Source organism: Pleurodeles waltl, chromosome 7 (genome assembly GCF_031143425.1).
Source record: "Pleurodeles waltl isolate 20211129_DDA chromosome 7, aPleWal1.hap1.20221129, whole genome shotgun sequence".
Classification (NCBI taxonomy): domain Eukaryota; kingdom Metazoa; phylum Chordata; class Amphibia; order Caudata; family Salamandridae; genus Pleurodeles; species Pleurodeles waltl.
Window position 1 is genome coordinate 90,935,860 of NC_090446.1, and position 16,461 is coordinate 90,952,320.

General features: G+C 43.0%; 1 protein-coding gene across 1 annotated transcript in view; it reads left to right on the forward strand.

Annotated features, from left to right (window-relative positions):
- The window catches only part of LOC138303752 (cadherin-like protein 26), a 398,556-nt gene that overhangs the window by 114,548 nt on the left and 267,547 nt on the right, over positions 1–16,461 (forward strand). The window contains exon 2 of the mRNA XM_069243135.1: positions 11,906–11,986. Within this exon, the coding sequence (XP_069099236.1) occupies positions 11,906–11,986 (81 nt within the window). The remainder of the gene's footprint in view (positions 1–11,905; positions 11,987–16,461) is intronic.

The window sequence follows — 16,461 nt, forward strand, 5'->3', positions numbered from 1 at the left end:
ACTCCGCTCTTCCTCAACCCAACTTCCCTTGACCCAGCAAACTAACCCAGCTGCTGTACTCAACCCCTTCCTGCTAAACAGTTCCTTTCCCTTACCTCTGACTCATACCACCATTGCACCATCTTCTAATTTATGGAAATGTAACTTGTTTTTTGTAAGTACTTGAGTCACCGTGTTTTTTAACTTGTAAAGCTCATCTAGGCCTCATGCAACTATGCACTATAAAAATATGCAAAATAAATAAGTAAATAAATAAATGGTTGTACTTTTTTACTCATATGTACACTGCTCAGATTTGTGCATGGATTACACACTGATGAGCAACACACTGTTCTCATATCAGTGCAGCAGGCTTAAATTCAATCTCAGTGTCTGATCATGTCCCAGTCTAAATTGAACTGCAGATAAGATCAAGCCCCAAAAGGAGGACTTGGTTTCACCATCCCTCACTTGTGAGAGACCCCATGCTAATCTAAAGCTAGCAAATCTGTAACAAAAGACAAGAATGTACAGAAGATTAGGAGATTTTATGTCAATATTTATTTCAAAGAGCCATATTCTCAGATGGACAACAACAGTATATTCTGGAGAGGAGACACACTTGCTTTACAAGAAACAAAGGGAACAACTGTGTGCAACCATTAAGGAGGAGGGTGTGTAATATAGCACCAGGCAGTGACATGTAAACCGTAGTGCTCTGCAAGACACAATGCAACAAATTAACAAAGTAATCCCTATGTTGACCATATTGTTTAATTACTGTGCTGATAGTAAAAGGGTCACACAATCAATAGATAAGACTATTGTAACAGTGATTAACATACTGCACATCATACAAGTCCAATACGATGTTAAGCTCTACACAACAGTCTTAGCCTCATGGCTGGATGACTGTTACCAACAATGGTCCATCCTGATCATTGCAGCTTCATTAGAAAAGACAGGCCCATGAAAGCATATGAAGGGCGATCCACCTGTTGGAAGGGTTTAGAAATGAAGGTCCTAGCTAGGTTGCTTTCAGTGGATACAGAGAAAGCGTTCAGCCAGATGGATTGGCCCTTTTTTAAACAGATCCTGGATGCAATAATTTCTAGACCTTTAATACAGATGCATGGCTCTGGTTATTTCTGTGTGCCCTACAGCAAGAATAGCCCTGAAAAGTCAACTATTGCTATCTTTTGGTTTATATAGAGGCACAAAGCAGGAGCGTCCCCTGTCTCCTATGCTTTTTACTCTAACTGTTGAGCCTTTAGCTGATGAGATCAGGAAAGTATAGGTAGTAAAGGAATCCTGTTCCTGAAGAACGTAAGACCATCTTACAGAAAGATGACTTTTTACTCTCTATGAGATCATCTGCAACATCTCTCCCAAAATTATCCACTGGCTGCAACAGTTTGAAAATGTATATGGATATAAAACTAGCTTTGACAAATCCAAAATTGTAAACGTGCCACCCACCCCTTGAGGGTTTAGACCATCTGGAAGATGCCAATGGGCATCTGAAATACATGGATTAAAGGATTAAAATCATGTAAAAAAAATTCATACCACTTAAGAGTAAACTACCCTCTGTTATTAGCTGAAATTAGAAACAAAATGGATGACTGATCTAAGCTGCTTATATCCTAGCCATGGAAGATAAACACTGTTAAAATTAACATCCTTCCATGTTTACTGTGCACATTTCAGGCCCTGCACATCCCCATTGAAAGAACATTTATAAATCAAACACAAAAACAATTGTCAGATGTCTTATGGGGCAAAGCCATACGTTGTATATCCCAGTCGCTTCAGCATCAATTTAGGACAAGGGGAGGCATCCTGCTACCAAATTACAGATATCAGAAGAATGGTCCAGGTCCGATTCAGATAAAACATCAGTGGACATGGATCATGCTAAGGTGGGTACACTGTTATGGGGCTTGTTGTGGTTTGACAAGAAACCCAGGTCTCACAGTGTGAAGCTGAGTAATCCAGTCAACAATACCTAAGAAATCTGAGATAAATTGACTTTCACTTGGCCATGTACGCTTATCCACTTTACTCCTAAATTTTCACCTGCATTGCATAAAAATACCTTTCGGAAACCTCAGGAGGGAGAACACAGATATGATCTAAGATTTGTCCAACAAAGACCACATTAAGTCATACTTACAATGTAAGACAGATTTTCATCTAAATGAGAGGGGGAGACTGATATATGTACAGGCTAGGTTTTGGGTTCCTGATGCCAGACTCAAACAGGCAGCCACCAGGGTGGAAAGCCCATTCAAAACCCTTCTCCTAAAACAAGAGGCACTGTAGGAGTAATCTTAAAACTACATTAAACGTTGTTAGACAACTACACCTGACACAGTTGGCACCATATACGAGAGTGTGAGAAAGCACTTAAGAAAATCATTCAGGAAAGCAGGCGCTACATGGTTGTCCCTCATCAGGTAGGTGCAGGAAAAACAATACAAAAGGGCTGGTACTGCACCCTTTCATGTTTGCATTGCAAACATGTAAGGTTGAGGCCAGGGCCATAGGAGAGGCTTTGGAAGTGCGAGAGGCCTTCTAAACATTTGGTGGGAATATCACAAGGTAATGTACTTTTGGGAAAAAAACTAAAATTTAACATAGTATACTAAGGTACGTTCTGCCAGTGATACATGAACCAGTGGTCCTTGGGCTTAAGCAGGAGGGATATGAAGTCCAAGCCAGGAAGAATTGGTGTATGCAGTGGCGTAACATTAGCCCCCGCAGCCCCTGTGGATGTGGGCACCCATGCTCCAGGCTCCTCCTCAGCACAGTACCTTGGCCTGAAAGCTTGTGACTGAGTCCGAGGGAAGGCGGCCTCCATGTACTTTGCAGGGTGACCCCCTCAAGTTTTGTTGTGCCAGTCGATGTATGATGCTGCAATATCGAGGGGCTTCAAAGGTGACCATTGACATTAACTGAAATAAAACAAATGCACCTCCTATATCCCAATTGTAGCACCAGCTGTGGGCCATACTGGCTAAAAAACAACTGTTCAGTAATTTAAATGGGACCCACATGCAATCTGAACGTATGTGTAAACTATTACTTCAGGCATTAGGCCAGGGTGACCCAAATGTGTTTTTTCCACCCAAGTTGGAGAGTGATGGGTTATTTCTTTAGACAAATAACTCCCCCCATGGAGTTAATGTTCAAGATGCTGATATAGACACTGTGGGGTAGTGTTTGTTGATCTTTTGACTTAATGTGGAAAGCCCCTTAATCATTACTGGAACCCGGGGACCCACACCGAATCATTATTGGAAACCGGGAGACCCCACAGAGTCATTACCTGAAGCCCGGGATCCCAGCCTACACTATTTGTTGATTTGACCCACAAAACAATACACAAATGATGAAATGTTGACAAACAAATGTAAATAAATACATATTTAGTTTTATTGAGAAGGTTGGAGCTTTTGTAAATTCAATTGAGGCCATGCAATATTCTGTTTGATGCACCTGCATTGCTTCTGCCAATAAATCTGATAATATCAATTTAAGTTTTAGCCTCCAGTTTCAAATTTCTTCACACTTACACAACATTTTAAAATATTCATTTGCACATTTTGCTACTTTACTTATATACGCTTTATTAATCTTGATTAATTTTCTAAAAAGTCACGGACCCCCTGAGTAGTCTTCGGGGACCCCCAGGGGTCCCCAGGCCATAGGTTAAGAAACACTACTGTGGAGCATTCTGTAACTCAGTAACTTGGATGGTTGATGCATATTCGACCATAGCAGGGGAGGTGAGGGTCAGGACTTGTGCACTGTATTTTCCTGTTATTTCTTTTCTGTTGGTGTTATGAAAGCAACTATAAAACTATTGGCTAGGCTGCAGTCCAACATTTGACAGGTAATTCATATTTTAAATGTGAATGTTTATGCTCAAAAACAATAAGTAGCTTACTCAAATGCTGAAACCAAAAGCCCTATAGATTTTTCAGTAGGAATATTTAAGTTACTGACAAGGCCACTGGAATTATGCGGCGGGGGAACAACAAATTATGCTGCAGGGTGGTCTAAATTATATGGCAAGAAAAAAGTAATCATTCTTTGATGTCATTACTACATTATTTCGTTATTGTTTCGCTTCATTAATACTAGTTTAAAAACAAATACGGATGTAAGCAACTCAAAGATCCCCAGTCCATCTTTGGGAAGCGCCTTCCACTGTGCACAAACACGTCATCCAGCTTTTAGCAACTTTTGATTCATTTGAGCTAGAAACAATTTTTTTGTTAAAATGCGCACAATATGCAGCAGATGACAGATAATGTGGCAAAATACGGCAAACCTATTATTATGCACAAAAAAAACGCAGGCGCAGAATCGCATAATTCCAGTGGCTTTATCTACTTGTTACGTGCACATTTAATCAGAGGGTCACCTATTTAGTCACAATATAATAACATTCATATCACTCAGTGGCTTCATCTACTTGTTACACGCCCATCTACGCTCTCAGATATTGTTCCTCCAGTAGTAATCAGAGGGTCACCTATTTGAATTATTTTGCAGAAAAGGTAGCCCTTCTCTGTCTCAGTAAAATAAACACCTGATTCTGGTAAGGGATTGGAATTAAGCGTTTTGTGGTGGTAAACACAGTCTCACACTTTACCCCTTATAACTTTCAGTATGTCGAGTCTGCCTCATTTTCCATCTGAATACTCGGAAAAGGAGGTATCTACCACATGTGGTGAATACTTCACCCTAGGGTAATTGTATTTACTATGCACAGAAAATACTCTCCCCTATTCTGACAAACATGTAATGAGGGCCTGCAGTGCAATACTAAGGTAATGAGAGGTTTGCAAAAATACAGCCAAAATTGAGTGCGAATGTCCTACTTTCTAAAAAACACAAAAATTAACACAAATGGGGTTTGGAAATAGGCTGTGTCATTTTATTGTGGGCGGAGATTAAACTCCAGATTTCTCTTGTAGTAAACAAGATGATTCAGGACAATGTTATGTACTAGCTCAATAAAAGTTTTTTGTCCTTTCTGAGGTCAAGCCTAGACAGCGTGCATGTGATGCCTGCAAGACCTGTTGGGATGAGTAAAGGACTTTGCTCCCGCCTGCCGCTGCCTGCAAGCACTGTTGAAGGCAGTGTCGCTTTTCTTTGCTGCCTTCTATCTGGTTTGTCAGCTGATACGTCATTCCCTGCTCTTGGCTGAGGAGCACTGGCCTAGTACAGCTTAATTATTCCTGTATTGTTTTTCTGTTGTTTGGACTGCATTGTTTCCTGCCTCTCGTGTTTGTCAGTAAGCACGCGTGTTCACGTGCCTGGTTCGTTTTCCGCGTTTACCCTCCACTTGTTCCTTACTTTACATAATCATTAAATACATGTAGATGAGTCTTGGGTGTGTGTGTTTTGTACATTTTGTTTGGCTTTATATAGCATGAAATCGACAAAGGTATCTAATCTTTATTGAATCCTCAACAGTGGCTCTCCCTGCACAGCGGGAGAGCTGATACTACAATATTCACTGCACTCGGGGAAACTCACCCCATAATGCTTCGCAGGCATTCCTTTTACAACATATTGTTGCCCATAATTCAGCCTGTGGTCGTCCTAGGACAATGGGACCACCACCAAAACATTCAGAACGATGTCCAGGCCATCTTCTGGGTCACGTTAGATTATGAGGGGTCCTAAAATCATACCTTCTTCCTTCATTCAATGTATATATAAACTCTCTTATGGCTGGAACTCTTGTTTTTACAGCTCAGAGTAGCTTGTGTTATAAGGGCCCTGTTTGTAATAATACTCTGATAGCCCTGCTAGTCCTTCAAATGTGAAATGCACTATGCTCCGCAGGGGCTGAAGGATGATAACTGCCCCAAGGCACAACTAACTCAGTCAAAAGCTACACTTGATCTTAGTCAAAAGGCAAGTGCAAATATCTCCAGCAGTGGCATAATTACATTTGATGCCCCCACCCAGTTAGGAGCTCTCAGGCCTTTATTAAGCCACTTGAACTGGGGATACAGTGCTATCAGAAGAACATTTGGCAGCATTCTCTGAAACTGTACTCTGAGTGCTTTTCGCTCCACAGGGACATCTAGACATGGCCAGTGGGACTGCACCTTCTGCTGTTGACCTTTCAGCGACATCTAGCCATGCCCTGTGGCACTACACCCTTGTGCCGCTGACTCCACAGTTAAATGTTATTTGAAAGGCCTGCAAGGCCTGAAAAATGTGTAATACACAATGCCCTCAAGGGGCTGATTTTATGTTTCCATTGCAATGTTCTCTGTCATTCTTTTTTCATGTGATAATGCACTCTAGGGTCTGACTACATGGTTACATGACCATATTTATTCCAGATGCCAATTTTACTGTGGTGCACTCTAGGGACTGCGCTGACCATTACATTCTAATGCCAAGTGTATGAAGGAATGCACAAACACAGTTTGTTTCTGATAAAGATTTAGGGGGTCATTACGACCCTGGCGGCCGGGGACGGAGGAAGCCCCGCCAACAGGCTGGCGGTGCTTCAGGGGCATTCTGACCGTGGCGGTACAGCCGCGGTCAGAAACAGAAAACCGGCGGTGTCCCGCCGGTTTCCCGCTGCCCTAGGGAATCCTCCATGGCGGCGCTGCAGGCAGCGCCGCCATGGGGATTCCGACCCCCTTACCGCCAGCCTGGTTCTGGCGGTTTTGACCGCCAGAACCTGGCTGGCGGTAACGGGTGTCGTGGGGCCCCTGGGGGCCCCTGCAGTGCCCATGCCACTGGCATGGGCACTGCAGGGGCCCCCTAACAGGGCCCCACCAAGATTTTCAGTGTCTGCCAAGCAACTGCACCCGTCGCACCCCTTCCACTCCGCCGGCTCCATTCGGAGCCGGCATCCTCATGGAAGGGGGTTTCCCGCTGGGCTGGCGGGTGGCCTTCTGGCGGTCGCCCACCAGCCCAGCGGGAAACTCAGAATTACCGCGGCGGTCTTTTGACCGCGCAGCGGTATTCTGACGGCGGGACTTAGGTCGTAATGACCCCCTTAATGTGCTGCAAGGCTTAATATTTATAAGGTCCCAAAGGTGAGATTGTCATCATCATTTACAACGCCAACAGCTCTAACTCTCGCTAATGCGAGACCAATTGCATTGCAAATGCCTGTTCCTTTTATCATCCGCAGATGCCTTGTACATCAATGAGCTATAAACCGCTGGCAGTCAACAGTGGTTGACGGGGGCACATAGAGAAAGGGTCCACTTGCACTAGAATATAGGAGGGAGTTGAGCGGGGCGGGAGCATTAAGAGGAAAAAGAAACAAACAGTTGAAAAACTATTTATGCATTTGCTAAAGGAATGGCAGCATTGATTAATTATTTCTTGATATTCATGTTGCCAGTGTTGTTCGGTATTATATAGATTTCAGAGCTCTTCTTTACAAAATGAAACATACTGATCTCCGCATGGCTGATGAACGCTCATAAAGATTTAGGGGGTCATTACGACCCTGGCGGCCGGGGACGGAGGAAGCACCGCCAACAGGCTGGCGGTGCTTCAGGGGCATTCTGACCGTGGCGGTACAGCCGCGGTCAGAAACGGAAAACCGGCGGTGTCCCGCCAGTTTCCCGCTGCCCTAGGGAATCCTCCATGGCGGCGCTGCAGGCAGCGCCGCCATGGGGGTTCCGACCCCCTTACCGCCAGCCTGGTTCTGGCGGTTTTGACCGCCAGAACCTGGCTGGCGGTAACGGGTGTCGTGGGGCCCCTGGGGGCCCCTGCAGTGCCCATGCCACTGGCATGGGCACTGCAGGGGCCCCCTAACAGGGCCCCACCAAGATTTTCAGTGTCTGCCAAGCAGACACTGAAAATCGCGACGGGTGCAACTGCACCCGTCGCACCCCTTCCACTCCGCCGGCTCCATTCGGAGCCGGCATCCTCATGGAAGGGGGTTTCCCGCTGGGCTGGCGGGTGGCCTTCTGGCGGTCGCCCGCCAGCCCAGCGGGAAACTCAGAATTACTGCGGCGGTCTTTTGACCGCGCAGCGGTATTCTGACGGCGGGACTTAGGTCGTAATGACCCCCTTAATGTGCTGCAAGGCTTAATATTTATAAGGTCCCAAAGGTGAGATTGTCATCATCATTTACAACGCCAACAGCTCTAACTCTCGCTAATGCGAGACCAATTGCATTGCAAATGCCTGTTCCTTTTATCATCCGCAGATGCCTTGTACATCAATGAGCTATAAACCGCTGGCAGTCAACAGTGGTTGACGGGGGCACATAGAGAAAGGGTCCACTTGCACTAGAATATAGGAGGGAGTTGAGCGGGGCGGGAGCATTAAGAGGAAAAAGAAACAAACAGTTGAAAAACTATTTATGCATTTGCTAAAGGAATGGCAGCATTGATTAATTATTTCTTGATATTCATGTTGCCAGTGTTGCTCGGTATTATATAGATTTCAGAGCTCTTCTTTACAAAATGAAACATACTGATCTCCGCATGGCTGATGAACGCTCATAAAAACTACATTTTGACACTCAACCAAATTTCTAACAACAAAAAATAAAACAACACTAAAAACAAAACAAAAAACAAGCTCTGTCAAAACCAAAAGGTCTGGATTTAAAGTGCTATTGCATGCGTTCATCATTTGTTTATATCGGCTTTTATATGTATTATCACATCAAACCCAGACCTAATGGCTTTTCCAATGCTTATTAAAATGGCATCATGCCCTGCGAGGAATAGGGAAAGGCGCTCCACTTGCCTGTTCATGGGACTTCTGGAGGTCTTCTTCAGTGTCTGAACATTAGTAAATACATTTTAGGTGACCTAATAAAGCATCATTGTATTGCACAGAGACACCAAAGAAAGAGAATGGAAAAATGCTTCATAAATGGAGGGAATGCTTCCAATAAAGATCAGTTGCTGAGCATCTCAAGTGTTTGTCTGTCTTGATTTTAAGTGAAAAAGCTACAGCAGCTGACGGCAGGACACATATTGAGAAATGGTGGGTGCAAAGTGATAGTGCATGAAGAGGAAGAAGTTGTATGGCCTGTAAGGAAGTAAAGGAAAGATAGGTGATGAGGAACGAAGCTGGGAGCTGAGCAAAAACCTTGTTATAGAGGAAGGCTAGACAACATCCCAAGGGACAGAGATGGCTGTGAAACTCCAAAGGGCCCTTGAAAGGTACAGCTAAGAAGAGAGAGGTGTTCACTTTGACAATTGGCAGCCTTACCACAAGATGGTTGTCCCCAAGCTTTTTGAGATTTTAACTTTCATTCTTGAGAGACTGAAAGCAGCCATCCTGGTGTCAGACAAGCCAAAGTTTAAGAGAAAACACCATGAAGCAGCCATCTTAGTGTCAGGCTTGAACAAGAGTCCTGGGGAAAGTATTAAAATGCATGCATGAACTGAAGGATTGAAAGGAAGAAAAAGAGTGATCATTGTACTTCTAAGATGTAAATGAGTCCCTCATGCATTGCAAAGCAAGAACCTCCAAGGAGAAATACACCAAACAGTAAACAGCATGACGTGAGAGGTATTTACTTCTCTGAAGCCATATAGTGTATAGGTGGGAAACGACCTTCATTTGGGTGGTATGGCCCCAGACTTTAATGCTGCAAGTAGACTGAAGCACTCATTGTACCACGAACCAGCCTTTGTCCACAGTTTTCAAGTCCTGTTTAGACCTGGCAAAGAAAAAACACATTTACTAGGCCTAAACCTTAATTTGTAGTAAATTTACGACAACCCTATTGTAGGCCCTAAATACCCATAGGGCAGGGTTCACAGTATTTAAAATGTAGGACAAGTATAGTTATTGTTTTACATGTCCTGACATGAAAAATCTCCAAAGTATTTTTTCACTGCAGCAAGGCTGGCACTCTTATAGGAAAACACTGGGTTACATTATAACAACTTATAACGCCTGACGTCCATTTGCGCACAACTAGAATACAAATTTAAGACTAATTTCAATACTAATTTAAAACCCAACCTAATGGCCAAGTCTGATTTAATATTACTATTTTGGAAATGGCACTTTTGGAAAGTTGTCATTTCTTTGCCTAAACCAGACGGGCTTTTCTGTAATTGTCCAATGTCTCCTGATTGTGGATGGCTCCCCTTCGGTGAGATGTCTATTGCTCTCAGGCATTGGACAAATGGCCTTGAGTGTTTAGAGGAGTGTTCTCTCTTACGCACTGTTCACAGCTCTGCTTCAACTTCAGAGTTTAGTCTGTTGCTATGCCCAGCTCCTTCCTAACTTCCAAGGGAGCCTACCGTGTTACTAACAGATGCAGCTCACACCTAGGCCTACCTCTCCTTTTTTTCTCCAGATAGGCTGGAACCAAACTCAGATGTGGGGAGAAGACCTTTCCAGAACCTGTTTAGTGAGTGGATAAAACAGTTGCCTTCCACAACAGGCTTTCACAGATTGTAAAAGTGGCAACTGCAGAACCTCGCATCAGAACACTCCTGGAGCTGTGGAGAATCAGATGAAGGAAGACTAGGCCTACTTGCCTTGAGACCAGGACTCCAGAAGTGACTACAAGATCAATTGGCTGACCTCCTGTTTGAGCTACAGGGACTCAACAAGATTCCACAGGCATTTCCTTGCAACTGTCCAGCTGACCAGTACCAACTGGGCCTCCTCTGGACCATGCTGGCCTATGTTGGAGTGAGCCCTAACCTTCAAATTGTGCACCTAGGTCCTGGGCTATTGACAGGAGTTAGATTGCACTCCTCCTGTCCCCAAAGTGCAGAAAGTGGGGCTTAACCTGCTTTTTGGCAACTTTCTGCCTGGAGCACTGTTATAGACCAGGACTGACCTCAAAGCGGCAGCATATAACCTCAAGTCACTGGTTGGCCTTAGCTTGCTGGTTTGCCCTGCTGAAGGAGACTGGATTTCCAGAAAGGCTTCTAAGTTCGAAGGTAAATGGCGTCATCGGGATCAACACCGAGCTGCATCCCTTTGATGTCAAAGCCTTCCTGGGCCAGATATCTGGTTTTGCCCACTTGGAACTTTCCCATCTTCTTTGTCAACTGTGCCAGTACCTGCCTGCTACTTGCCTAGCCTACTACGGCCCATCAACAACTGGATTCACTCCATAAAAGCATCTAAGTCCAAAGAAAAACTTTCCACTGGGTCAACCCTGGTCCATATACCTGACCTGTGCTCTATCGTGTTCGGCCTTAACTTGTGACTTTGACCTGACCTAGCATGACCAGATAACCGCGGTTGATGCATTGTGCTTTTTGGTGCTATTCCTTTGTGTTGTGTTTTCACTTTAATACTGTTTGAGTGCTGTATATATATTGCCTCCTTTAAGTTAAGCCTAATTGCTTAGTGCCAAGATACCAGAGAGTTAAGCACAGGTTTATTTAGTGACTACAATAGTTTACCCAGAAAAGGACTGCAATTGGTATTTGAGGTGGGATTTCACGCCCAACTAGTACTCTAATATGTAAACATTTATTTCTAAAAGGTAGTGACAAAAATTGGGGAGACAAGTACGCCATGAAGCCAGACCAAAAAATGATTTTGCATAGAGATTATTCTCAGAATAATTCACAATGTGGACAAGAAGCTATTTCAAAATTTTCCTACGAAGCACATCGTAGACCTTTATATGAGCCTGACCCAAACCTTCCAGAGACTAATGCTTTTCATAGATGAGATTCATAATTCGTGGTCCATTGCACACGTGAAGTAGTTATTTGCACTTTTCTGACATGCAGAGCAAAACCAGCAATTGTACATTCTATACTATAAGTGGACGTTTATGCTGAATTTTCACAAAGGTGGCCTGAAGCTTCTTACATGAATACCTTTCATATCTGTGCATCTGCAGTACGTGTGAAATAGGCACTTAAGAGCTGCCCACTTACAGTGCAATTGAGTGAGTAGTAAATTGTTCTTGTCTTTCTAGGTGCTGTTTATCAACCTGTCACTCCAGTATGATGAATTCACAATTAGGCGCCAGTCTCAGAAAGTATCGCGGAGCATCAAGGTACGTACTGTACACTCTATGCATAACATTGCTACAGCATTAATACTATAATTAGGAATACATTTACACACCAACAAAAATGTATTTTCTACACTTAGTCTACACTATTGAACCCCTTTCTGTTAAAAAGTCTAGTACCCAATGCCCCGATAATGACTGTGCTAGATGATCTTCTGTTATTTACCGCACATGGTAAATACTGATAGTGGGTATATGTGGAATTTAGGCCCATATTTATATTTTTTTTGCGCCACATTAGCGTCATTTTTTTACGCAAAAGCAGTGCAAACTTACAAAATACAATTGTATTTTGTAAGTTTGCACCGCTTTTGCGTCAGAAAGTGGCGCAAATGCAGCACTAAAAAAGTATAAATATGGGCCTTAGTGTTTTCAGATTGCTGAATATACCAGTTTCGATGCACACTTTGTGTCAATGTTAGCTGATTTGTCCTGCTAAAATATTCCATGAAGAGTGGTTGAAGGGGCATTAACTGCCGCAATGCTCAGAATTTCAATTTGCGAAGTACCAGGAGTTACTGCATATACTGGAATTCACCAACCCTCTTGGATCTGGGGCCAGTGTCCCTTGACCGAATTCAAAGGAAGACCAGGGGCTTGATTTAGAGTTCAGCCGACTGGTTACTCCATCACAAACGTGAGCGATATCCCGTCTGCTGTATTACAAGTGTCTTTGGATATGATGCATTTGCGTTTTTGGGACCGGGATATCCATCATGTTTGTGACGAGAAACACATCTGCCAAACTCTAAATAAAGCCTCTAAATCAGGTCCTAAGTGTGCCTCTGTGCAGACATTGACAGTACGGTCAGTATGTGGTCATTAGCACCATAAGCCGATGAGTGGGTCAGTGAAGGCTCATCTGAGGATGGGAGCCATCTGTAACTGCACTGGCCCTTGTAGGAGGTTTAGGGACACACATCAAGGGTAAGTGAGTAGCCTGGCACAGGGCAGTGGACGATGCACAGCTGCATGTTTGTGTGCTCTGTACTCTTTTAAGTATTCACTGACTGTTACAGTTAGTGCTTGACCACATGAATGCAGGTTTGTGTTGGTAAGTGTGGGTTATGGGACGGTCTGTACCTGTTCTTTAGTATACAAACACAGTTTGTCAATATTGTGCCCAATTCAGAAAAGTAAATTCAATCTTAAATATAAGCCTATGAGAAAAGGGGTTCTAAGTGGGCTTGGATACATTTATGTGTGTTAATTTCAACACCATGAGTGTGGAGAAATCACAGCAGTAAGTCACACTCAAGAGGCGAGAATTGAGCATTTTAGGCAAGATTTTGAGCATTTCCAAACTCCTCTCTAACCAGTTTCCATGCTAGCAGTGCTTACGGATTTACTCCAGTCAAGAGCTGCACTAACTTCCCTTCCAGAAAAGGGAGGGGAAAGTATCACAGCCACATTTGGGGGTTGGCGGTTTATAGGGAAGGGCTCCCATGGGTGGAAAAAATGTGCATTTGCACTGGAGGTTCCATTTTCCGGGGGCTGTTCTCCTCTAAAGAGAACTCCAGATAGGGAAAATAAGAATCTTGTCAAAAAGGTCACATGACATTTCCAGAGGTAAGTCTGGAAATCTTCTGCAGCAGGATAAGCTTTCCAGGTGTACTTCTGGGAATGTTTTTGAATAGAAATTTGTTGTAAAAGTACTTTCAGGCAGGGACAATACTCCCTCCATACGTTTATGGCTTGTTTATGTATAGAGCCCATATATATACACATATATATATATATATATATATATATATATATATATATATATATATGCATACATACATACATACATATGTCTGCTGTTGTACTTTGTAGTTGAAACAGCTTGGATCGTGGATTTTTTCATTTTTTCATGATTCTGCTCAATAAAAATATATTTTTTTAAAGTAAAGCCCACCAGACACTCTAAGGGAAAGGAATTACAAATGCTTCTACCTTGCAAGAGTATTAGTGACAAGTGAAACTCTACTACTCAGACTCAGTTTGCCCTGGAACTCTGAAGAAACACACCTGTGCAGAGCATGAAGCAATGAAGTTGTCCTTAGTTATTATTATTCTAAGCCAAGCTGTTTTCAACCGTCTGGTACCATTATGTAGGTTGGTATTGCAATTGATACATAAATAGTTGGAAAAACATATGGTGGCCAGAACACCTCCGTGGGGCATTGACATGCAATTTTTTTCTTCAGATTTATACATTTTACTATAGAAGGTTTCCATCCACAATTATTTTTTTATTTCTGTACCCCTGTGTTTTGTACCTAACCTGTAGCCTGGTGTGTTGGCCTTACATTCCCTTTGATAATGCAAAACCAAAAAAAAAACAATACTCTGTGAATAACACTTGACAGTCTTCAAGCTGCAGCTGTGAATCCAATGTCTGAGGAGAAGTCCAATTGCAGGTGGTAGTATCCTCCTGAGGGAAATATTTGACTTTCCTGCTTACAACATCCATCTGAACATAGGTGTATTAGGAGCAAAAAGCCTATCCAGGCCCTTACTCAGCTGAACATATCTGACTGTGAAGTTTAAGGTATGATGATGGCACCCTCTTTGGACCCTGCTCTAATCTAGGCATACACATTTGTGGGAGATTTCAGCATGTTATCAGCTTGTCACAAAAGCATTTAATGTTTTGAAAGATGAAAAAAGTTATCATGACTGATATTCTATGAGGGATCTCCCCAGTCCTACAAAAGGGAATAAGTCACTGAGATGTCTCTGACCGGAAGCTCTCGCCATCTGTACATAACCTCACACTATGCTAAAAGAATGCCTAGGTCAACTCAGTAACAGCTAGGATGTGGTTGGGGGTTTCCGACCCATAGAAAAAATAGTCGCCTGAGCATTTGTCATGTCTTGGTGGACACACTTACCTTTGTACAAACATTGGAGAAGACAAGGTTTCCTAGTTTCTGGTGAGAAACAGTAGCAGAGCTACTTTCACATTTTGCCTAATTCTCTATCTGTGTAAGACATGGTAAAAAAACTAGAGACGTTAGTCACTTACTTGATTCGAAGGTTCAGTTGATTCCCAGATCTGCTATTGTGTCCACATCCTGCTCTTGGGATCCCACGAATGACAAGCCTGGAAGTGCCTGACTGCAAACTGCGTGCCTCTTTAGAAAAATGAATATGGAGACTACAAGACAGAGTCCCTGACATAATCTTTGCAAAGGTTGGGGAAGACCTTTGGCCCTCTGAATATTTTGTGACTCTCCTCAGAAGCAATGCAAAATTAGATTGAGTATTTTAGGCTCATTCTTGTGAATTCCAGTACATTATCTAGGTAGTACAACTACCAATTAAGAACTACTGCATAACAAAGCTTTGAATTTTTACTTAAGAGCCCTCAGAGGATCAAGGGGACCACCTGGGTACTATACTAAAAAGAGAAAAACAATAAAAATTACATTGTCTAATATTTACAAAACTTGCCTAGCTTCTGTCTCTCTAATCCAATTGTACAAGCACTACCCAGTTACACTCTTCAGCATCATGTCTGGACCTGTGCCAGCAAGTCTGCACATAGAGAATCAACCAGGCATTTCAGCCATTGGCTGTTAAAAGGCACCTTATCCACCTTGGAGTTTTTGTTATAAAGACTTCTCTGTTCTCCAGAGGCTCCCTTCTGATCTATATATCCTAATCCATGATACTGCCAGCAACCCTGTCTTGAAGGACTGCATTTTGCTTCAAATTAAGAACTAAGGGTCTCATTTACAATTAAGAGGGCTGTACTGCATTCCACCAGGGCAGCAGAGAATCTGTTTAGAGTCTTCCACATTATCATGTTAAACCATAAATCAAACGTAGTTCAAGCCTTCAGTCTATATACCCAAGACTGTTAATCCTATTTAGAGCGGACGGTCCTAAGTTGTTTTTGTTCCCTGTTCCAGACCGACAGGAAAACCCTGTCTGTCCAGAACAGAAAAAATGAGAAAATACCCCGCACCCTCCTAGGATGTCAGGGCCATTGGTCTTTTATGGTTTAGAAACAAACTTCAGTTTTCTGGAGAATGTTTTTGCAAAAACAAAAAAAGGTTGTTGAGCAGCTGCAGAAACTTGATTGCTGGTCAGCAAACTTACAATGCCTTCAGAGGACCCGCCATGTTGACTGCTCTTCTAATAGCAGAGATTTCAAGGCCATGTGAGAATCTAAATATGGTGGGCTATAACACTGATATAGAGAAGAGTAAATGCTTTCCCTCCTAAGGTGGAATTGAGTACTGCCCATCAAACTCTTAATGAAGCCTTAATTCTAAAGGCACAACTTCTGATCACCAATTGTCCCTAGGCTCATCCAGGTGTGTCATCTTGTGGGTCGGCGTCACATGAACCATAGATACTAATGAAATACATTTGAAATGCTAAATTACATTAGTTTCTTTAATACTGCCTAGACTCTCCCGCTGCATCCAACTTCCAGAGAAGCACCCTTGGAACTCTGGACTTGC